General features: G+C 46.3%; 1 protein-coding gene across 3 annotated transcripts in view; it reads left to right on the top strand.

Annotated features, from left to right (window-relative positions):
• Positions 1–24,984, top strand: part of LOC115203013 (CD276 antigen) — a 76,834-nt gene that overhangs the window by 40,202 nt on the left and 11,648 nt on the right. For 2 of the 3 annotated variants that reach the window (XM_029767266.1, XM_029767265.1), the window contains 2 exons: positions 7,480–7,614; positions 13,588–13,641. In XM_029767266.1, the coding sequence (XP_029623126.1) occupies positions 7,480–7,614; positions 13,588–13,641 (189 nt within the window). Of the gene's footprint in view, positions 1–7,479; positions 7,615–13,587; positions 13,642–21,316; positions 21,356–24,984 lie in introns of all 3 variants that reach the window. The other variant, XM_029767267.1, reaches the window with a different exon arrangement.

Below are 24,984 nucleotides of genomic sequence, written 5' to 3'. Positions count from 1 at the left end.
TTCACCTCATATGTATATACTGTACGCCATACCATCTACTGCATCTTGCCATCTTGATGTAATTAGAGGTATCACTAGCCACTTTAAACAATGCCACTTTACATAATGTTTTCATAACCTATATTACTCATCTCATATGTATGTACTGTACTCTATACCATCTACTGCATCTTGCCATCCTGATGTAATGTATCACTAGCCACCTTAAACAATGCTGCTTTATATGTTTTCATACCCTACAATACTCATCTCATATGTATATACTGTACTCCATACCATCTATTACATCTTGCCTATGCCGTTCGGCCATCACTCATTTATATATTTTTATGTACATATTCGTATTCATTCCTTTACACTTGTGTGTATAAGGTAGTTGTTGTGGAATTGGTAGATTACTTGTTAGATATTACTGCATGGTCGGAACTAGAAGCACAAGCATTTCGCTACACTCGCATTAACATCTGCTAACCATGTGTATGTGACAAATACATTTGATTTGATTTTTATCAACTCCACCGCCACACATTCATTCCCTCCCTCAGTTTGAAACATGCTTAGGATGCTAACATGCTTAATTAGCCGACATACTGGGTATACAGTCTGATTTCTGGTACACTGTAAACTAAGGATGAGAAAATCGTGTTACCCTTGCTGGAATGAGATTTGAAATCACCCCAGTGAATTTACCTGAGGATTAGATTCCCCACGCACTGTTTAAATGCACGGCCAAATCAGTATTTATATGGATGTGTTACACTGAAAACTATTCCTAGCTGTGAGAGTATTAAACCAAAACCTCTGATGCCGACAGTTTGTTTTCACTAGACACTAGATAAGATTGGGAATTTCTTTATGGCTCTATTTTTTATATTTGTAAGCAATTTTTTATAGCACAGTCAGACATTTTGGATATTTATCTGGAGGGATTTTTTTAAAGAGATTGTATTGAATTATAGTGAAACGGATTGGAGATGAAAGTACATTTTTATTATTGTGAGTGCTCTGTCTCTGTCTGTAGGTTAGTCTTTATGCAGGGTGAAACACTAGTGTCTTAGTGAGAAGTTAATCTAGAGGACCATAGGGACGATGTCTCAATATGTGTGACTTGCCTACGCTTGGAGACTAGGTCTAGCTCAGTACAGCCAATACCAGACAATTGTTCCCCTAACCCGGCCATTCCATGTTCAATCCAGGCTGTCTCAAGGGAACGTGACCATTGAGGTGCAAGGCTGCAGGGTTGGTCGGAGGAACCACTGGACTGGTATTCACGTCTGAATCGATCACATCAGTAGTCAAACTCATTGAGGCGAGCAGGTGACCTCCCACTGCAACTCACTATTCTAAACTCTCAGCAGCGTTGTGCTAAATGGTGAAGTAAAGGCAGGGAACCTAGAGCCAAGCATCCATCCCAGGAGAACGGTCACAAGCTACTTCCTGGTGTGCATGAAAGACAGCTTAGAGTTTGAGAGTGGGCTAATGGTACTGCATGCAGGCCTTATTCCTATCGCAGCCCAGTCACACACACCCACAACAAACAACACACACACATGCACAGAGGCATACACATACACATGTGCACACACACACACACACACACACGAAACACCGCCCACCACCTCCAGCTGGCTTTTATGGGTTCCACTGTGAAAAGAAGTGTGGTTAGAAAACTTTCTTCCAATAACTGCAGAGTCACTATTCTGTCTTAAATGCACCCACGTGCACATAATATTTTTGTGTTTTCCTCAAGACCACGGCATCAAATCAGGGCAATAATGTCAAACAAATTGTATAAGTAAATGTGAGCTGGGTTGTCCTAGAGAGGCGGTTATACCCTCCCTGCATGCCAATAAGACAGCTCTGTGGTATCTAGCCGAAAAGCAATTCATTCAAATGCAAGAAATGGGGGAGAATGCTCAGTGCAAAGCTGCTGACAGGACAAAAAGCTGTGCTCATCCATCTCAGTTTGCCAAGTTTTTCCTCTCCCGGTGAGGTGAGCTCCTCCTTGTCCTCCCTTTCTGTGAGATATGCACCCGGGGACAGTCAGAGGACAGACGGCAGAGAGGCAGCGCTACCTCTAGCAGCTAGCCCTTTCATGCTGTAGGCGGAGGCAAGGTTTTGATCACCTTCTCTGACCGTGATGAAGTGTGACAATGGGTGTGAGTCTGAAACAAACGCAAAGTCGGCCATTAAATTCAATTATTCTCCCAAATAGAAAAAAAAGAAATCATGTCTTCTCTCTGTCTGTCTTCTAGTCTGGCCGAGCCTTGACCTCGGACACTGCTCTGGCTTCTTGTTTCCTTCACGGTTGTTATTATGACTGCCAGCCTATCACAGTCCTCCCAGATCTCACAACTGCTAAATGAAGGGAAGGAAATAAAGCTTTAAATCACCAGACAGCTTATTGTTGATTGATTGATTGTTGATTGGTGATTGCAGAGCTGTTGTTCCCAGAGAGGTGTGAACACAGCAGACTGGGTTGTGAATGTGATTTAGGTCGACTGGCTGCTATTGTCCTAATGAGTTTTACGTGCGTTCGTCTATTGTCCCAATGGGTTTTACATGCGTTCGTCTAGTGTCCCAATGGGTTTTACGTGCGTTCGTCTATTGTCCCAATGGGTTTTACGTGCGTTCATCTCGGCTTCGTTGTCTCTTGTGTTATACTGTGTAATCACACAATGAATTTCTCCTGCCCCTTTAACTGACTCATCACTCATCATTGCAGAGATGCAGAATGCTTTTTAACAGTCCTGTGGACCTCTCTCTTTCTCGTTTCTCGCTCTCGCGCGCTCTCTCTCTCTCTCGCACTCACTCTCTGTCTCTCTTTCTGTCTTTCTGTCTGTCTCTTTATTTTCAGTCCTAACGCACAGGCGGGTCTTCTCTCTCTCTCTGTCCATTCTCTCATGCCTGTTCTTCCTCTCTGCAGTGTGGCCTTGACTTCTTCTCCTGGGCCATGGGGGATACTAGACCCTCCAGCAGGGTTGGGCCTCAGTGTCCCTCCACCCTAGGGCTATCCTCCAGTCCACCCTGCCTCCCTGTCATCCCCACTGAACCACCGTCTGTCCCCTGATCCTCTCACATCACACCAGCCCTGAGCAGCTCTGAAGGCCGGGGCTGCCAGGCCTTTGGTTTAGCCTCACAATGAAAGAGGCAGCTTATTGACCCCCTCTATGCTCCTCCTCATTCCCCAGCCTGCCTGGAATGAGCCCTGGGGCTTCTGTTAGCCTGTGGTGGGGTGTCGCTCTGTCTCTCTCTCTCTGTCTGTCTGTCTGTCTGTCAGGGGACATTATTCTCCTTCGGTCCCAGTTAAGGAGGTGTTTTTTTGTCCCGTGTAAATGTAAAACTCAGCTGACACCCGCAGATAGAGAAAGCAGCTTTGATCCTTCCTCTGTCATGACGATGTAGAACTGAGACAATCTGATACGACAGGCCAGGACTGAGCACTTTATTCCACTGTAGGCACTGGCTGAACTTAAAACACTCTGGCTCCAGGAAAATGAATGCCAATCTGGGATTTTACCTACAGCTTGGCCCGCGTGAGGCCCCCTATGTGTCTTATAGAATGATTGGGAAGTTAAATGTATTTTTTGGTAAGAGTAAGAGTCCATATCTAGGTGGTGTTTAATCATACTACCATTCACTCTCATAAAAAAATATATTTTTACCTTTTTATTTCGCTTCCTTTCGTCACCTACACTCAAGTCGACCTGCCTGATAATATTTAAGGGCTGTAGTCCAGTCCAACCTCCAAGTCTTATCTCACTGTAATTACTGTAAAGTGATGTTTACATCAATAGACCTGTGTTTTGCTTCTAAAAACTGTATGTGTTGAGTTCAGTGCAGAGCCCAGAAGTTGCACCTCTGTGGCCCCATTACTGCAGCTCTGCAGTCTCCCGACTTTCAATGATGTGACAGGCAGCCCAAAACACTCCATCCTCACCCCAGTAGAGAAGGAATGGGAGGAGGGGAAGGAGACGATAGGTAAACAGAGCCATTAGAGACAAATCTCTTTCTGAAGAAAACAAAATCACATCATCAAACAAGAGAAAAAGAAAAATATGATCCTGCAGCCCTTTGGGGCCCCAGCGCTGAAATGATAGCCGACTACGACATTTGTCTTGATCAGCCTGCCCTTAGGGATTGAGAAAATGGAGGGAGGGGTGAGAGAGAGGGAGAAGCTGAGAGCACAGCTCTGCTCTGCTTCAAAGTGCCAGACACATTCATTACTTCTCTGTCTTATTATAGCTCTATGTGGACACTTCATGCACGAATCAGAGCGTACAGCGAGCAGAGCACCGTACTACCTAACATTCATCTGTAATTTGGCCTTTGCATTTGGTATTAACAAGGTTACTGTGGTCATCCTTTAAATAGCACAGAGCAAAGAGCTCTATAGAGAGACAGTGGAGCCCATCAGTCATGGCCCAAGGAACTATATACTGCTTTGTCAAAATGACAAGATGGACTATCTAGGTTTTCTCCTTTCTCTATATGACAAGTTGCTGTTGATATCGGTTTGGGCTGGAACAGAGTTTATTAGAAGCCAATCTGTAGTAACACATCCTGCACATCCACTTCTGTCACGTTTCAATGATGATTATGGTCCGCCCAAACACCCTTATGTTAAACATTATCAGTCCCTCTGAAAACCAATTGTTTTTGATTGAATATAGCACCAGGATCGCATCATAAGCCCTCCTAAATATATGCCAAAATATTTATAGTGTATGATTCTTTATGGCATATCATACAATAGCCATGTAATGTGGTTAATCATAAATAGGATTACGTGGTTAAGCATAATCTTGCTTCCCATAATGTGTTCCAATAATCACATACGTATGAAGGCTCACATGGCCGCATACTGAGAGAGGCTTCCTATCGACCTCCATCTTGGCTGTGCAATAGTGTGTCTCTGTCCTCTCTGTTTGTCCTGTGCCAAGTCCTTACAGATGCTTGGTCATTTCTCCATCCCAACGCTAGTCAATTTCGAGACTTTTTACAATTATCTTCCCAGAGTGGGTTCTCTGAAGGAGGCCAGTTTGTATTATAGCCAGCCTTCAAGCTATTTAGTGTCTCAAGCTGTTTTTCCTTCTCTGCTTTATTCCGTTACATTGGAATGCCCTGGGGAAATTTGGGGACGTCTGCAGTATCTTTGTCTTGCTGACCAGATTTTTGTTGGTTTTATCTTGTCAAGAAGCCGTCTCTCACTTTGATATTTCATTGTCTCTCTAGAGTGAATTGTGTGCTAAGCTGTCTGACAGACAGTCATCCTCACAGCCGTCAGAATGCTCCGCCTCTGTTTTTTTTTTTTTACGTTGGCAGTGTAACATCAGAATTACACAAATACAACATCATATTTTATTTCTATTTCTGATTAATAGGATAAAACCGAGTGATGTCATTGGGCATCATTACTCCAGATGACAGATAGTGAACGCAGCAGAAGGCATGAGGATACCTAGTGCCCACATCCTCTTTCGCAGTGCCAAGGCTGTTGGGTAGAAAAAGACAACACAAAGTACTCCAACTGCTGAGTTATTTCTGCCATCTGGCCATGTTTTTAACACTCAAGTGTTTGTTAAATGGATCTCGATGAATCACCACATCTTGTTCATTTCAAATAAAGAAAATGTTCCTTAACATCCAGATGATACAAGCATGATATAAGGAGGGTGATGATGATGGTGATGATAATCTGTAATATGGTGACAATAATGATGTGGTTAGGGCACATACAGTTGAAGTCGGAAGTTTACATACACCTTAGCCAAATACATTTAAACTCCGTTTTTCACAATTCCTGACATTTAATCCAAGTAAAAATTCCCTGTTTTAGGTCAGTTAGGATCACCACTTTATTTTAAGAATGTGAAATGTCAGAATAATAGTAGAGAGAATGATTTATTTCAGCTTCTATTTCTTTAATCACATTCCCAGTGTGTCAGAAGTTTACATACACTCAATTAGTATTTGGTAGCATTGCCATTAAATTGTTTAACTTGGGTCAAACGTTTCGAGTAGCCTTCCACAAGTTTCCAACAATAAGTTGGGGGAATTTTGGCCCATTCCTCCTGACAGAGCTGGTGTATCTGAGTCAGGTTTGTAGGCCTCCTTGCTCGCACATGCTTTTTCAGTTCTACCCGCAAATGTCCTATATAATTGAGGTGAGGGCTTTGTGATGGCCACTCCAATACCTTGACTTTGCTGTCCTTAAGCCATTTTCCCACAACTTTGGAAGTATGCTTGGGGTCATTGTCCATTTGGAGACCCATTTGCGACCAAGCTTTAACTTCTTGACTGATGTCTTGAGATGTTGCTTTAATATATCCACATAATTTTCCAGCCTTATGATGCCATCTATTTTGTGAAGTGCACCAGTCCCTCCTGCAGCAAAGCACCCCCCCCAACATGATGCTGCCACCCCCGTGCTTCACAGTTGGGATGGTGTTCTTCGGCTTGCAAGCCTCCCCCTTTCTCCTCCAAACATAACGATGGTCATTATGGCCAAACAGTTCTATGTTTGTTTCATCAGACCAGAGGGCATTTCTCCAAAAATTACAATTTTGTCCCCATGTGCAGTTGCAAACCGTAGTTTGGCTTTTTTATGGCGGTTTTGGAGCAGTGGCTTCTTCCTTGCTGAGCGGCCTTTCAGGTTATGTCGATATAGGACTCGTTTTACTGTGGATATAGATACTTTTGTACCTGTTTCCTCCAGCATCTTCATCAGGTCCTTTGCTGTTGTTCTGGGATTGATTTGCACGTTTCGCACCAAAGTACGTTAATCTCTAGGAGACAGAACTTGTCTCCTTCCTGAGCGGTATGATGGCTGCGTGGTCCCATGGTGTTTATACTTGTGTACTATTGTTTGTACAGACGAACGTGGTCTTGGCTGATTTCTTTTGATTTTCCCATGATGTCAAGCAAAGAGTTTGAAGGTAGGCCTTGAAATACATCCACAGGTACACCTCCAATGGACTCAAATGATGTCAATTAGCCTATCAAAAGCTTTGAAAGCCATGACATAATTTTCTGGAATTTTCCTTGCTGTTTAATTAAAGGCACAGTCAACTTAGTGTATGTAAACTTCTGACCCACTGGAATTGTGATACAGTGAATTATAAGTGAAATAATCTGCCTGTAACCAATTGTTGGAAATATGACTTGTGTCATGCACCAAGTAGATGTCCTAACCGACTTGCCAAAACTATAGTTTGTTAACAAGAAATTTGTGGAGTGGTTGAAAAACGAGTTTTATTGACTCCAACCTGTGCATGTAATCTTCTGACTTCAACTGTATGATGGTGAAATGATGGTGATGGTTATGGGAATGGTAATAGGCAGCCATAGCAGTGGTGATGATGGGGTAGTCATGGTGATGACCATGTTGAGTGGCCTCCTCTCTACTAACTGTATCTGTCTCCCTTTCTCTATCTTCCTCCCTCCCCCTTTCTCGATCTCTCTCTCCCCGTCTCCCAGGTCAGAACATGGTGTTTCCCCCGGTGGCTCTGTGGCTGACGGTGGGCCTGGCTGTGTGTCTGCTGGGTCTGCTCATCGCCCTGGCTGCAGTCTGCCGTAGGAAGATCAAGGAGAGCTGTGAGGAGGACAGAGCAGGTACCTGTCTGTCTGCCTGTCTGTCTGTCTCTCTGTCTGTCTGAACAACTGTGAGGAGGATAAAGCAGGTCCACTCAACTCTGCAGTCTGTCTCAACTGCACCAACAGCTCTGTTGTCTTTCTGAACAACACTTTTCACAGGAACACACTGAGCCGTTCCATAAACACATGCAGAGACTACACTTGAACACCCATTTCAATGTTTCTTAAGAAACAACTCCCAAAATCCCACATTAATCTTCCAAGGTTAAAGAAGGGTGTGATTGGGTGCTTTGTTTCGTCTTTGCATAAGCATAACAGTATAACATTAGAGAAAACGTTATTAGAGCCAAAAGTGATGAAAGTGAGAGAGAAACATTGATGATATAATACCGCTGGACATTAAAATAGAGATTATTATAGAGGTGTGTTTTTTATTGTTCTATTGTGTGAGGAATTGATTGAGGTGAATAATGTACACAACCCGTGCTGCTTTCAGACCCTTCTGAGGACACTAGTTCAAATGCAAAATGGCTGTCCCAATGATTTTCCCAAACCCTCAGAGTAGGCCTGCAGATGATCTGTATAATAGTGAAACTGGAGCCCAGATTATGTGGAAGACACAGCAGGAGGAGAGTGATGGTTGCCAGGGATGACAGCAGGAGGAGACTGGTGGTTACCAGGGATGACTGCGGGAGGAGAGTGGTGGTCACCAGAGATGACAGCGGGAGGAGCGTGGTGGTTACCAGTGATGACAGCGGGTGGAGAGTGGTTGATACCAGTGATGACAGCGGGTGGAGAGTGGTTGATACCAGTGATGACAGCGGGAGGAGAGTGGCAGCGGGAGGAGGGTGGTGGTTACCAGGGATGACAGCGGGAGGAGAGTGGTGGTTACCAGGGATGACAGCAGGAGGAGACTGGTGGTTACCAGTGATGACAGTGGGAGGAGAGTGGTGGTTACCAGGGATGACAGCAGGAGGAGACTGGTGGTTACCAGAGATGACAGCGGGAGGAAAGTGGTGGTTACCAGAGATGACAGCAGGTGGAGAGTGGTGGTTACCAGGGATGACAGCGGGAGGAGAGTGGTGGTTACCAGGGATGACAGCGGGAGGAGAGTGGTGGTTACCAGTGATGACAGCGGGAGGAGAGTGGCAGCGGGAGGAGAGTGGTTGATACCAGGGATGACAGTGGGAGGAGAGTGGTTGATACCAGTGATGACAGCGGGAGGAGAGTGGCAGCAGGAGGAGAGTGGTGGTTACCAGAGATGGCAGCGGGAGGAGAGTGGTTGATACCAGGGATGACAGCGGGAGGAGAGTGGTTGTTACCAGTGATGACAGCGGGAGGAGAGTGGTGGTTACCAGTGATGACAGTGGGAGGAGAGTGGTGGTTACCAGTGATGACAGCAGGTGGAGAGTGGTGGTTACCAGAGATGACAGCGGGAGGAGAGTGGTTGTTACCAGGGATGACAGCAGGTGGAGAGTGGTGGTTACCAGTGATGACAGTGGGAGGAGAGTGGTGGTTACCAGTGATGACAGCAGGTGGAGAGTGGTGGTTACCAGTGATGACAGTGGGAGGAGAGTGGTGGTTACCAGTGATGACAGCAGGTGGAGAGTGGTGGTTACCAGTGATGACAGTGGGAGGAGAGTGGTGGTTACCAGTGATGACAGCGGGAGGAGAGTGGTGGTTACCAGTGATGACAGCAGGAGGAGAGTGGTGGTTACCAGTGATGACAACAGGAGGAGAGTGGTGGTTACCAGGGATGACAGCGGGAGGAGAGTGGTGGTCACCAGTGATGACAGCGGGAGGAGAGTGGTGGTTACCAGGGATGACAGCGGGAGGAGAGTGGTGGTTACCAGGGATGACAGCAGGAGGAGAGTGGTGGTTACCAGGGATGACAGTGGGAGGAGAGTGGTGGTTACCAGAGATGACAACAGGAGGAGAGTGGTGGTTACCAGGGATGACAGCGGGAGGAGAGTGGTGGTCACCAGTGATGACAGCGGGAGGAGAGTGGTGGTTACCAGGGATGACAGCGGGAGGAGAGTGGTGGTTACCAGGGATGACAGCAGGAGGAGAGTGGTGGTTACCAGGGATGACAGCGGGAGGAGAGTGGTGGTTACCAGGGATGACAGTGGGAGGAGAGTGGTTGATACCAGTGATGACAGCGGGAGGAGAGTGGCAGCAGGAGGAGAGTGGTGGTTACCAGAGATGACAGCAGGAGGAGAGTGGTGTTTACCAGGGATGACAGCGGGAGGAGAGTGGTGGTTACCAGGGATGACAGCAGGAGGAGAGTGGTGTTTACCAGGGATGACAGCGGGAGGAGAGTGGTGGTTACCAGGGATGACAGCAGGAGGAGAGTGGTGGTTACCAGTGATGACAGCGGGAGGAGAGTGGTGTTTACCAGGGATGACAGCGGGAGGAGAGTGGTGGTTACCAGGGATGACAGCAGGAGGAGAGTGGTGGTTACCAGTGATGACAACAGGAGGAGAGTGGTGTTTACCAGGGATGACAGCGGGAGGAGAGTGGTGGTTACCAGGGATGACAGCGGGAGGAGAGTGGTGGTTACCAGGGATGACAGCGGGCGGAGAGTGGTGTTTACCAGGGATGACAGCGGGAGGAGAGTGGTGTTTACCAGGGATGACAGCGGGAGGAGAGTGGTGGTTACCAGTGATGACATGTTAACATGAGGTGCCAGTGTCTTGGACAGCTGGTTAAAAATCGAATCTTAACACCCAGACAGTGTTTGTATGTATATATGATTATCTGCTGCTGTGGAGAGATGCTGTGACCCCGTCTGTCTGCAGGAAGTTCATTTAGAAGAGTCTGATAATTAGCACTACTGAATAGCTGTGGACGGCTTGCAAGCAGAGTAGGGAGTGACTGAGAGAACTAAAGTTTTGAGCTGAGATGTATGGTGGGGAGCCGGTGGCCTGGCTGTAATGAGATGTGCTCCGAGTGGAGGAGACATTTAAATAAAGGTCAGCCAGTGTCTGCACTGGTCCCTGGGGTTTAAAAATATATCTGGAACTGACACACATGCACAGGCAAGAATAATTATAGCTCGATGGAACATATGAAATCAAAATGAAACGGAAAGAGAGAGGGAGAGAGTATTACAATACATTCCCAGTGTTTCCCTTATATTCATTTCATATATACTGCAAAATATAAAACATGCAAATAAAAGTATAATATATTTATTTTTCTGCCCCCCGCTGCTGCTGAAAAGAACCCTAGGGGAAACACTGATTCTATACCATGAGCAAAAGGTCTTGTGGGGTCTCAGACCTGTTCTCCAGTAACCAGGAGGAGCAGGCTGCTCCTCCAGTAGTAGTGGAGAGAGAGGGTTGATTAACTGGCGGTGCACCACTCAGCTAAATGAGAGGTTAAGTCTCATTCTGTTCCCTGTCTGTGAATGTTTCCAAGTTCTTTATGATCCCTGTTTGCCGAGTAGCACGCAGACTCGCACACCCAGATAAATTGATACCGTATGAATACAGATGTGGAGATGTGTTGAAGTGCACATTCACAGCTGTTGGAACTGCAGGAAGCAGGAAAGTGCAACCTAATTGAGGCTGTCTTATCTTTTAATGGTGTTCTTGGGTTTGGCCAGATTGAAGTTGACGCTCTCCTCTGAAACTCTGGGTAGTGAGGGTAGAGGGGTCAAAACTAGTCCAAAACATAGTAAGCCATTTTTCTTCCCTGTCATAATGTATATGGAGCAGTGGATGTGTATCCTAACCGGGCAGAGCAGCAAGTGGGATTGGAGTCTGGGAGATGAAAGCTCAATTTATACTAGTATTTGTTGCAGTACACATCTTTCTTCCTTACTTCCTTTTTTTCCTTCCTTCCTTCCTTCCTTCCTTCCTTCCTTCCTTCCTTCCTTTCATCCTTCCGTTCTTTCTTGCCTAATGAATGTGTATACCATACATGTCCAACATATTCTGTAAATGGACCAGTGTACCATATTCCTGAAGCTCCTTTTACATTTAAATGAGCTTGTGATTTAATCAGACGTACCCTCGGAGTGTGTTATGTGGAGTGTGTTATGTGGAGGTGACATGGGACGAATGGCCCTCTGATAGATGAAGGTCATCGTGGGGACATGGATGATTCAGATCACTCCCCTGGGTACAGGGAATATCTGTCTTCTGTGAGCTTCTGTCTTCCAGGTGCTTCATCCAGCTGCTGCACTCACTTGTTTTTGTCCCTGCATGCGTATGGGATGTAACTAATCACTTAAATAACCTTCTTATATTGGACCTAAACTCTGAAATCCATCTCAGAGTTTTATGATGGCCGCTTCCCCTTGCCAGAGCAGTTTTCACTCAAACTCTGTGGATGGCAGCCACCATTTTGACTTTGACATAGAGGCTGCCTGGTTCATCCTGGTACTGTAGAAGTGTCCCTGGAGGCTGTTCTTCCCATAGTGTCAGAGGTTGTTGCATCAGGACAGGAAGTGTTGGCTGTTAACTGAGGAGAGGCGGCTCAAGGTCTCTCACAGAACATTTACACTCCACATTCATTATTCATATTTTCTAACCAACTTTTAGAGCTAGAGTGTGACGTCATAGTGCTGAGGTAAAGGGAGACACAGAGAGAGAGAGAGAGAGACAGAGAGAGAGAGACACACAGAGAGACACACAGAGAGACACATACACAGAGAGACATAGAGAGAGACATAGAGAGAGACATAGAGAGAGACATAGAGAGATAGAGAGAGACAGAGAGAGAGAGAGACACACACAGAGAGAGAGAGAGACAGACAGAGAGAGAGACAGACAGAGAGAGAGCGAGAGAGAGAGAGACAGAGAGAGACAGAGAGAGAGAGAGACACACAGAGAGAGAGAGAGAGAGAGAGAGAGAGAGACAGAGAGAGAGAGAGACAGAGAGAGAGAGACAGAGAGAGAGAGCGAGAGAGAGAGAGGAGGTCGGTGATTCTATTCCCTCTGTCTTCATCACAAAAAACACAAATGCTGTAAAGGTTTCTAGTGAATGTTTGTTTAAACTAAATGTCCCTTTGGCACCAGAATTTAGAGGAGGACAGCTGCTCAAATATGTGACCTTCTCAAATGGATTCCTGTGAAATCCTCCCAGATAATCATTCTGAGGAGGGATCCAGAAATAGGTAGGTATGCCATGCGAAGAAAGGGGGAAAACAACTCACTTGAAAAGCTGGAGATTTGAATGAATCACTCTGAGAAATTATAACCTGTAGGCATACACATACTGTCTGAGTGTGGTGTTTTCAAAATAGACTTGAAGGAATGTGGAACGGAAATGGAATAGTGTGATGTATGATGGACTGTGGATACTACAATATAAGCGGCATATATATTTTAAATGAAACATACCAACCTTTTTACTGCTGCAATTCTTTTTGTTATTTTGCAAGGATTTTCTCTCTCTGTCAGTCTTGTAAATTGCAGCACACATACAAAAAAACTCAGAGACAATATTGTTGCTTTCACGTTTAATTTGGTCCAATGATCAGTTGAATCTGGGCGTGCAGTAAGTGTCTGACACTAAATGCAGACTCTCTCTCTAACACAATGGAGCTGAGGATGGTGTCAGGAAATTCAAATCAGCCGTCCTCTGTTCCTGGTCTATTTTTGGAGTGTGCGTGCGTGTGTGTAGGTGCGCTTGTGTGTATGTGTGTGTGTGTGTGCACGTTTGTTACTGCCTCCGTGTGCCCACGCGCACGTGTGTGCCCATCACTGTGGTTTCTGTCAGCCTGGCCCAGTTGACAGTATGTTTCCAGAGAGGAGGGCCAGTGGCCGTAGCTTAATGTGATTACTGTCTTTGTGAGTGGGCCAGGCCAGGGGGGCAGCTGTGGTCCAGTGCCACATGCAGCCTCAGCCTCCGACTGAGCCGTGAAGCATGAGCACACCGTAGGTTTAAATGAGCTGCTGCCTTATGAAATCCAGAGGAACAGTGCATTGCGTGCCTGTGTCTTTTCTGTTTAATGGTCTGATGGCTTCTCTTCTCTCTCCACAGCCAAGGAGCTTGAAGAGGCCAAAGAACTGCAGGAAGAGGAGCAGTCTAAGACAGGTCAGCCAAGGCACATCTGGAACAACCATCAACACATTTTTACACCATGCACTTACAGGCTAATTACTCCTCAATGCATACCCCATTCTAATTCCATTTTTAATTGAATTGCAAAGAACTTAGATGGAATGGATTTCTGCTTCATCCTGGGCAATGTCTAAATGCAGTACTAATGTTTGGTCAGTGAGCACGTTTTTCAGCACAATTGTGTGATACTACTTAATATTGTGTCCTGATTGAATTGTTTAATTAGCAAGCAGAGCAAGTTCTGTGCTCTGAGTCAAGGCCGTGGTGGATACCAGGTATAGGCCTGAACGACTCTCCCTCCAGCGTTAGTCTTTCAAGTTATTCATTTGACTCTTCTTTTAGTGCGATTGAATTATTTAGCCTCCCTGTGAACACCACAGTTAATGCTATGTGATTTTAATAAGCCGAGAGGTGAAGGAAGGTCTCTGGGCAGAGTGGACAATGGCTCCTTTCCCTAATGCATGTCTCGTGAATGTTTCGAAGTGAACTCTGCAGCCCAGTGGCAGGAGCAACCCATAGTGGCCCCCATACCTACAGGTGCAGCTAGGAGGAGGAAGACCTCCAAGACCCTCCACCTCAACCCACTGTTTTCTCCTGACTCCTCAACAACCCCCTCACCTTTCTCTTTTCCTTGAAAGCCACACCTGTGCGGGCGGTGGTGCGCATGCGTACGGTGGTGGGCGTGAGCTGAAGAGGGGCTCAGCGGCTCATTCTTCTGCCGTCTGAGGTATCTCTTTTAAACACTCCAGACAGCGGCTTTGTTTTGCCATCTGGCTCCAATTGCGCTGACAAGGGGAGAGGTTCCTGTGTGAGACAAAGGAGCTGAAATGAAGGCCACTTTAATAAATGCAGGATGACGGGGGGAGCTGCATTTGTGTGTTATCTTAATGAGCTGTCCGGAGGAGAGCGTGCCTCCCTTTTCAAAGCCAGCCTGATTAGAACAATAACCAGTGATAACTGGGAGCCTGGGCTCATCCTGGGCTCATCCTGGGCTCATCCTGGGCTTCTGCGTTTGGAAAGGGAGGTGTTCCCCTCACCGGGCGTTACAGCAGCTAGCTAGCAGGGTACCGCTTTACAAACAAGATGCCTGACCTGAAATCCTTGATGTGCTTGCTGCTTTGTGAGCCAACAGCACCATTCCCCTTTCTCTCTTTCCACATACAGTACACACACACACACTCCCCACTCCCCAACCCTCACCTCTTTTCTGAAATGAGTTTTGTAATCTGAGCGTGATGCACAGTTTAGAGTTAGCTGCAGTAATCCCAGAGCAGCACACTGTTTGGAGTGGGCTGCAATCTCTCTCTTTGCCCCACTAGCCCCTGTCTGTCTCTCTGCTCTCTCTGCATCCTGGGCTCTGTGGAGTTAGCCTAGGCCCTAGAAACAGGGCACTGGCAGAGTGTGCATCGTCGTGACCCAGTTCTTTCATGAGGGAAACAACATCAGAAAGAACAATTTGAGCACCCTCCGAAAGAGGCAGAGAGAAATGAAAATGGTCTCCGCTTTGTGAGGTGAATTAACCCTCCTACCTGGCTTGCAGAGACAAGGTGCCGTCAAGGTTGAAGACAAGCTAGTGTCATGCTCCATAATGCTGATACCATAGAGTGAGACCACGTCACCCATCCTCCAAGGCAACAGCTGAAAGATGGATAACGGTTGCTTGAATCGCATTAGAGCGTCAGGTGCAATAGCTCATCAACCTAAATATCTTGATGATTTTAATACACTGCACAGGAAACGGCTAGGGTAGCTGCCTCAGACTCAGTCACATCAGAGTTGGTGTATTGGTGTATTCCCATAGCAGTGTTTATAATAGCCTCCACAATTCAGTGGGATAGCTGTTTAATCTCTTCAACCGTGACAACCCTGAAAAGTAAAGTTCAACGACCACGTCACGAAAGGGAAAAGGCATGACCACGTTATTTATAGAGAAACTCTCACATCTCCATCTCTCACGTTAGGCTTACATCTTCCTCCCTTTTCTCAGGGAACCAAGATTACACATTACACATTGTTTTGTGTCCTTTCATGAAATAGTCATATTCCCATGACCATAGGTATTAGTAGAACCACAAAGTCCTGAAAAATGTCCAGCTGCAATCTACTCAGTACTACTGATGAGGAGAAGGTGAGAGGAGTCTAGAGGAGAGCCAGACCCACCCTCTCCCCAGCCCCACCCTCTCTCCCCAGCCTCTCTCCCCAGCCTCTCTCCCCAGCCCCACCCTCTCTCCCCAGCCTCTCTCCCCAGCCCCACCCTCTCTCCCCAGCCTCTCTCCCCACCCTCTCTCCCCAGCCCCACCCTCTCTCCCCAGCCCCACCCTCTCTCCCCACCCTCTCTCCCCAGCCTCTCTCCCCACCCTCTCTCCCCAGCCTCTCTCCCAAGCCCCAGCCTCTCTCCCAAGCCCCAGCCCCTCCCTCTCTCCCCAGCCCCACCCTCTCTCCCCAGCCTCTCTCCCCAGCCTCTCCCCCAAGCCCCTCCCTCTCTCCCCAGCCCCTCCCTCTCTCCCCAGCCCCTCCCTCTCTCCCCAGCCCCACCCTCTCTCCCCAGCCTCTCTCCCCAGCCTCTCTCCCCAGCCTCTCTCCCCAGCCCCACCCTCTCTCCCCAGCCTCTCTCCCCAGCCCCACCCTCTCTCCCCAGCCCCACCCTCTCTCCCCAGCCCCACCCTCTCTCCCCAGCCTCTCTCCCCAGCCTCTCTCCCCAGCCCCACCCTCTCTCCCCAGCCCCACCCTCTCTCCCCAGCCTCTCTCCCCAGCCTCTCTCCCTAGCCTCTCTCCCCAGCCCCACCCTCTCTCCCCAGCCTCTCTCCCCAGCCTCTCTCCCCAGCCTCTTTCCCCAGCCCCACCCTCTCTCCCCAGCCCCACCCTCTCTCCCCAGCCTCTCTCCCCAGCCTCTCTCCCCAGCCCCACCCTCTCTCCCCAGCCTCTCTCCCCAGCCCCACCCTCTCTCCCCAGCCCCACCCTCTCTCCCCAGCCTCTCTCCCCAGCCCCACCCTCTCTCCCCAGCCTCTCTCCCCAGCCCCACCCTCTCTCCCCAGCCTCTCTCCCTAGCCTCTCACCCCAGCCTCTCTCCCCAGCCTCTCTCCCCAGCCCCACCCTCTCTCCCCAGCCTCTCTCCCCAGCCTCTCTCCCCAGCCCCAGCCTCTCTCCCCAGTCCCACCCTCTATCCCCAGCCCCAGCCTCTCTCCCCAGCCCCAGCCTCTCTCCCCAGCCCCAGCCTCTCTCCCTAGTCCCAGTCTCTCTCCCCAGCCCCATCCTCTCTCCCCAGTGTAAGCCTCTCTCCCCAGCCACAGTCAAGCCCGACAGGCCTCTCTTTACACAGCCACTGCAGCCAGTGTAGTCTGCGGTGCTCCTCTTCTCATGTGCTGTCCCAGCGTGTCACATAATACTGCTTAAAGATATGTAAATACAGTCGTTATGATTCCTTCATTAGTGGATGTGGGCCACAGAAGGAACTTTAGGAGAGCTAATTAACAGACGTCCCTGTGCTCCATGGCTAAGTGTTCCTCTGCATAACTCGTATGCTTCTGCTTGTGTTCCTCACTAGTATAGTACAGTACACTCCTTCCTCAAGAGGGAGTTTACTTCAACACTATCAAACTGCACCCTGAGAATGGGGTTTTGGTGTAAAAAGCCAATTGCATCAGAATGAGGACTGTAATATTCAGGCATGTTCATGTTCTGTTCTACTTTCACGCATAATTTGTGGGTGGGACCTTTCCTATAATCAAAACACATGAGAAGACCAGCACCTGACTCTGCTAATTGTGTCCCTACAGTGTTGGATATTTCATTGGCTTTTCATATATTACCGTACTACTGGGCCAGATCCTGTTAGGTAGTGTGTTGCTAGAAGGTTTCCCTCTCTCCTCTTTGAACTGTTAATGGCATGTGCTTTGCGTACTGAGCAGGGTTTAGCCTCTTCTCAAGGGTTATCTGTTGGTCCGGGAAGAGAAGGCCAGCAGATCTTTGTCACAATATAAGAGAGATAGCGGAGGGATAGCTGCTCCTAAATCATGTGGAATAATGAGCGCTGTCAGACCTAATGAAAGCAGTCAGCAGCATTCTGCATCACAACAACATGGAGGCCCACTGAGGTCACGTAGCACTGAGCAGAATATTAGATAAAGTCATTGCAAAGAGCTTGCAGGACGGATGTGTCTTTGGGAGAAGAGGTATACTGTACACCCAGGGGCAGGGCCCTCCATTAGTCGAGCAGGGTTTAGGGGACAGCAACAAGCATTCCCAGGATGAATTCCTGTACATAAACGTCATCTGTCCCCCCCTTCCCTGTCGTGTGACCCGTACCCCTGCAGCCCAGTGAAGCCCCCATGGGGGGAGGCGACATGTCGTCAATCCATCTCACTCCCCTGATCTGCCTCCCCTTCGTGTTCCAGGGCCTCGCGTCGGTTCCACATGAGCACTCCGCTGCAGTGGCTAATTAAATAAAGCACTGTGCCCTCTGCTTCCTGTTAGCCTGGGCAAGGTTGGTGCACACACACACACACACACACACACACACACACACACACACACAGGAGAGGAGAGAGGGAGGGAGGGACAGGGGGTGGGGGGGTGGGGGTTAAAGAGAGAGACAACCGTTAGATTGTAATCCCGCCTCATTCGTTCATTTGGGAGAGTCATGATAAGGTTGGGTAAATACTGTAAACCAATGTGAGAGCCTCCAGAGTGGTCTGATGTTTTGGACCTATAACCCCACAGATAGGGCTGTGGCGTTCATGAAATTTTGTCAGCCGGTTATTGTCATGCAAAAAAATGCTGGTCTCACGGTAATTTGACCGCTAATGAACATAAACACGTTTAGCTTCTCCAGGCCTCCATGCATCCAAGCCGCTGATGCGTGCTTTTGGAACATCTAAACTCAGCAAAAAAAGAAACGGCCCTTTTTCAGGACCCTGTCTTTCAAATATAATTCGTAAAAATCCACAGATCTTCATTGTAAAGGGTTCAAACACTGTTTCCCATGCTTGTTCAATGAACCATAAACAATGAATGAACGTGCACCTGTGGAACGGTCATTAAGACAGTAACAGCTTACAGATGGTAGGCAATTAAGGTCAGAGTTATGAAAACGTCGGATACTAAAGAGGCCTTTCTACTGACTCTGAAAAACACCAAAAGAAAGATGCCCAGGGTCCCTGCTCATCTGCATGAACGTGCCTTGGGCATGCTACAAGAAGGCATGAAGACTGCAGATGTGGCCAGGGCAATAAATTGCAATGTACGTACTGTGAGACACCTAAGACAGTGCTACAGTGAGACAGGACAGACAGCTGATCATCTTCGCAGTGGCAGACCACATGTAACAACACCTGCACAGGATTGGTACATCCGAACATCACACCTGCGGGACAGGTACAGGATGGCAACAACAACTGCTTTGAGTTACACCAGGAACGCACAATCCCTCCATCAGTGCTCAGACTGTCCGCAATAGGTTAAGAGAGGCTGGACTGAGGGCTTGTAGGCCTGTTGTAAGGCAGGTCCTTACCAGACATCACCAGCAACAATGTTGCCTATGGGCACAAACCCACCGTCGCTGGACAAGACAGGACTGGCAAAAAGTGCTAGGGGTGATGGTCGGGGGTGATGGTCGGATTTGCATTTATGGTCGAAGAAATGAGCGGTTTACCCCCCCCCACTTTGTTTAGGGACACATTATTCCATTTATGTTAGTCACATGCCTGTGGAACTTGTTCAGTTTATGTCTCAGTTGTTGAATCTTATGTTCATACAAATATTTACACGTTAAGTTTGCTGAAAATAAACGCAGTTGACAGTGAGAGGACATTTCTTTTTTTGCTGAGTTTACATGGAAAAAAATATTTAAAAAAAATGTAATATACACCATCACAATAATTCTGTTGTTTATTTTAGGCATGTCTAAAGAAACATTATGATATGAAGACATTTTATTTCAGAAGAACAGAATATGAGTTGTCCTACTGTATGTTATCCTATCTATGCCATAGGCTGTAGGCTTGTTCATTTAGCTACAAGATATGCTTATAAGTCCTGTGCCCTTATTTTATATTATATGATTTTATAGTAAGAATAATATAATTTAACTTTGCTGAATCAAATTGAAAGGATATTTTTCCCATTCCGGAGCGAGTGCGCATATGAAGGGGCTATGTTGGTCGTAAAAGTGATTTGAAACAGGTCAGATACACTAGATTTAGAGTTATTTGGCAACTTTAGTTGTGAATGATACAAACCTTAGAATGTCTTAGAAATCAAAATTATGCGACTGGCTATAGGCTATTGATGTTTGAGAAGGTAGTAAAAGAAATCTTGCGCTCTGTTCCTTTCCTCAGGCTTCACATGCTGTTCACTATTCTCAATTTAATCTCGTCTTTACTAATATGTAACATTTGTTTTGATTTAGAAAAGCCCATTATTAAATGGGTAGGAACAGGGACAGAGGGAAAAAGACAGGTCATCCATATGCACTCTAATAATGAATGGAGGCCTCTTTCCTGCTGGTTCGTTTTTCAGGCCACTCTGGTTATTTCACTCCAAGCATCAATCACTGTTTGAGGAGCATGCAGGTGATATTCCACCCAAACTCTGTATGCCATGGGCTCTCCAACCCTGTTCCTACAGCTACCAAGTGTTTCATTTGGGAAACCTCGTGAAATCTGATCAGGAACATCGATAGTAACATGTATTCACACCGAAACCTATTTCATTAAACTGTTGACAGCCCCTCTCTCTGCGTGAAAGTAATGAAGGAGAGAGGAGGAGGTGGAAATGCACGGTGGTGAGATATGCTGTAGCTAAAGGTAATGTGTCAGCCTATTAATTATGAAAATATAGGCTTAGCCGCCCTGCACAATCAATTTACCAACCTCATTGCGTAGGCCTATAAGTTCTTTCCCAGGCTCATGGATATAAAGTTTGGAGTGTAGCATAAGGTAAACAGTCCATCCAGTGTGCATAATAATGCAGTCCACTCTCAAAGGTGATTACTAGAAACGGCAAATCATTCTTTTAATTTAGTTTTTTTTTAGGGGGGTGGTGTAGGGCTCACAAGCCAATGCGTATGCATAAACTCGAATATGCATATTGGTGTTTTGAATTAATCATCACCTTACAAACCATTTCATTGTGTTAGACTTTGAAACAACATCCACAATGACCATGTTTTCCACTCAGTTTCAACCTGTTGTTGAACCTTTTTCTTCAAATGTATCAATCACAGTGAGGTGAGTTTTAAAAGCACATACTGTTTGATGTGTTTGATGTGATTTTCTATTTCATTTGCATTAATGTCAGAGTGGTTAGAGGGACAATAGAGCCCTGAGTACCAGGCCATTAGCGACCTGATGGTCATTAGTGAGTTGGGTACTACTAATGCATGTCCAGAGTGCATAAGAGGAGATTACGGTGACTCAACGGTCACGTGGCTCATGTGTGGCGGTAATACAGTCACCGCAACAGCCCTACCAGCAGATTACAAAGATGGTATGAAGGCTGGCTACATACATGTTCACATCTCATGCTACTGGGAACCACTTTCAGCTGCAAATAGCCAACAGTTCTACTGTACAATGTTGTATTGTTCTATCATCCTAATTGTCTTACTGGCATTACGAAGCTCATATTTCTCTGTTGTTCTGTCTTTCAGCCATGACCCCCCTGAAAAGCTAAAGCCAATAGAACACAGGTAGGAATCACATAATATGACATCATTACACATCCTTCATGTGTGTGTGTGCGCGCGTTTGTGTGTGTCATTTTCAGTAAGTGCTCTCGAGGCCCCAAGGTCTGCAGAGGCTGTGGGTAACTGCTTCTGTAATGAGCCTCAGGCTGCATTCATTCTGTGAAGGACAATCAGGAATTTGGGAATGTCTTGGGTCATTGGTTGCTATGACAAATGTATTTCTGTGCAATGTCATTAGAAGTGGGTTTTGAATATTCCAGCTCCTTCCTAACCCCCCTTAAAGTCCAATTAATGTTAAAGGCCCAGTGCCATCAAACACATGATTTTCCTCAATTATAGCATGTTATGATTTGATATTGAGATAAAAAAAAACGTCCGCATTAGACCTTTAATCATTGGAGCGATGACTCATTAAGCTTCCAGCACCAGGTGTGTTTGTGTGTCTCTTTGGGAGACGGGAGTGACACCAGAATTACAGGAGGAGGTTAAAAAAAGAGGCTGGTTGTAAAGTGAGAAGCATCAACTTTCTCTCTCTCGTTCTCTCTCTCGCTCATTCTCTCTCTCTCTCTCTCTCTCTCTCTCTCTCTCTCTCTCTCTCTCTCTCTCTCTCTCTCTCCCAGCCAGACAGACACGTAGGTGTTGATAATAGTCTCCGTCACCTCAACAAGTCACTCTATTTATAATCTGTTTCTTACAGTGTATTTGCTCCCTTTAGTGGATTTGACTACGCCAATCTTTTGCTCACGGTATTTATTTAACATGTAAAAAAAAGAGAGGAATTTGACTGCATAAATCATTTAGAGGGATGATGCTTGTCGGCTCAGCCCACCGACATACAGTACACTTCCTTCAGGGTTGGTGAGTAACTGATGATTACATGTAATCAGTTACATGTAATCTGATTACAATTTGTTTACTCTAAACAGTAATCCGATTACAGATACTTTTGAAAAACTAGATGATTACTTATTGGATTATGTTAAAATCCAGAAAGGCTGTTTGCGAGAAAAAGAAAAAAATCATTATGACACCTTTCTGTGTTATGACATTCAATTCAGCATTGAGAAAATACGCAAAATAAGTTTTTTCTCTGACTACAAGTCAGAGACCACCAAATGCATTTGATGGATCCTGTTTGCCTTCTTGTGATGTATCTTAAGGGGAAAGTAATCCAAAAGTAACTGAAAGTAATCCAATTATACTACTGAGTTTGGGTAATCCAAAATGTACTTTACTGATTACCATTTTGGACAGGTAAATAGTAACTGTAACGGGTTACATTTAGAAAATAACCTACCGAACCCTGTCTGCCATGTAGCCATATGGCTTGCTCAAAAAGCAAGCCACTAAATAACTAGCTATCTAACTATTGGAGAAATATCTCTGACGTTCAGTCTCTAGTATTCAGCTTGCTATCTGAAGAGGATGTACAGTATGGTTGCCTACCATGCAGCTGTGTAACGACACTGTCTAGAGAGACTTATGGAGTGTTTGGATGGTGTGGTGTGTTCCCTCTCCCAGAACAGCCCAGTGCAGTATAATCTGTCTGTCTGTCTGTCTGTCTGTCTGTCTGTCTGTCTGTCTGTCTGTCTGTCTGTCTGTCTGTCTGTCTGTCTGTCTGTCTGTCTGTCTGTCTGTCTGTCTGTCGTGAGGGTCAGGTGGACCATGCACAGACAGCAGCAGTAATGCAGTGGCAGACTGTGAGGCCTCATCCATCACCCGGTGACTGGAGCCTGGCCTCTGAGGCCCCTGGTCTGCTGCCTGTCTGGAGAGAGGGATGGGCTGGCCCATCGGCAGGCCAAGCATTGGGAGGCTGTGTCAGGCTCCGCCTCACTCCCCTGGTCCGACCCTTCCTACCTAGGCCTGGGGAAGAGGACTGCCCAGGCCAGGAAGCCCAGGTTGGGAACCGTGTTGTGGCTATTTTAGGAAAGCTTCACTAGCTGACAGAGGGAGGTTAAAGCCGTGAAGGCCAAGCACATTTTTGTCACCACAGCTTTTTCTGTGAAATCTATATTTTCCTCTTTCATTATGATGAGCATGTTTGATATTGCTCGTGGATATTTTTAGAGGCGTTTCAGAAGCTTTCCATCAATTTTGACCAGACTAAGATTGAACCTGTCACATTAAAGGAAGCAGTGTGGGAGCCTCCTCTTTATTTTCCTTCCATCCATAAAATAGCTGGATTTCATTGGGCAGGTTTAGGGGTTCTAGACATGGATGTGTTAATAAGAGGATGGGATAGTTTCCCTATAATTCTATTCATCCCATTTGGAGAATAATCACGAGGGCCAGCTGGAGTGAAGGAGCTGACACTGCATTTCACCACCACACTTTGTCAACTCACACATATTATGTTACTATGCAAATAATACAGATGTTTCTCTTGCTGTAATAACGCAAAGTTATTTGGTGTCAAGACAGTGATATCAATATCTTTATTGTGCGTTTATATACGGTCGCAGTATGTTTTTATTATACAGTGATTGGATCAAGTCATAAAAATATAATTTGCTGAGAGGGTCAACCATGATGACAGAGGGTGGAGGAACTCATTTCCTCTAACTACCCCAAATAAAGCAGAGGCACCAAGTCACTGTCTGAGTCCAAAACGGCACCCTATTTCCTATAGAATCCTATAAGCCCTGCTCAAAAGTAGGGCACTATATAGGGGATAGGGTGCCATTTGAGCCACTGTCTGGGAGGTTATCTGTCATTACTACGCCCTGACCTTCACATTCAGTCCTAACACTGTCGCAGGCCAATATCCTGTAAACCATATTCTCCTGCTGAATCACCACCAATCAATTATTTTAATATTTCTGTGGCCATTTTTTTTATCGATTACCTCATTTATGCAGAGTGCAGCATGTCTTATTAAATAACGGAAGTTCAGTGCATCTGATTATCTTGTTTTAGTGTCATGGGACGTTTTGTTTTCATAAAACCTTTTACCTTCTTGATATATCTGTTTAGAAGTGATCCATTATTGTTTTCTATTCTTATCTTTCATACAACAACTGCAGGCCACTGGGTATGCAATTCACTCACTTTGCGTGTCCATACTGTGTTCACATCCAGAGCTGTTGCCATGGTTAATAATTAGCCGTAGTGAGTGCTCGCTGAAACATTGAACAATGGTGAAGCATCTCCTGTAATTCCTCACAGAGGACTGTGTGTCCTTGAGGGAAGTGTCATTCATAGTGGAGGACTCTCACCTTGTCTGCCAGTAGGCTTTTACCTGAAAGGCTAATAGACAGCCCGATTGCGTTTGTTATCGGCTATAGCATGGTGAGATATGCAGTATAAACGTGTACGTTTGACACAATTTAATGATCCACGTTAATCAGGAGGACATATTACTCCAAATGAGTCATGCAAAGAGAACCTCCGAATCCCATTGTACTGGGAGCTGCAGCACACATGCCCTGATATTATATCTGCCAATGGAAGGAGGAGGTATTGTCAAGGCCAGACACAAAGAGAATAAAGGAAATCCTGTGTGAATGTGAGAGAGGAGAGGCAGAGAGACAGATATGGCCTAGTCATCCAGCAACAGCCAGTACCACAATTGAATTCCAATGAGAGAGTAGATATTAATACGTCTAATAGGACAGGCCCTATAGGTACAATTA

Source organism: Salmo trutta, chromosome 12 (genome assembly GCF_901001165.1).
Source record: "Salmo trutta chromosome 12, fSalTru1.1, whole genome shotgun sequence".
In the NCBI taxonomy this organism is placed as follows: domain Eukaryota; kingdom Metazoa; phylum Chordata; class Actinopteri; order Salmoniformes; family Salmonidae; genus Salmo; species Salmo trutta.
Note: the sequence above shows the minus strand (reverse complement) of the source record. Positions and strands in the feature narration are given on the sequence as shown.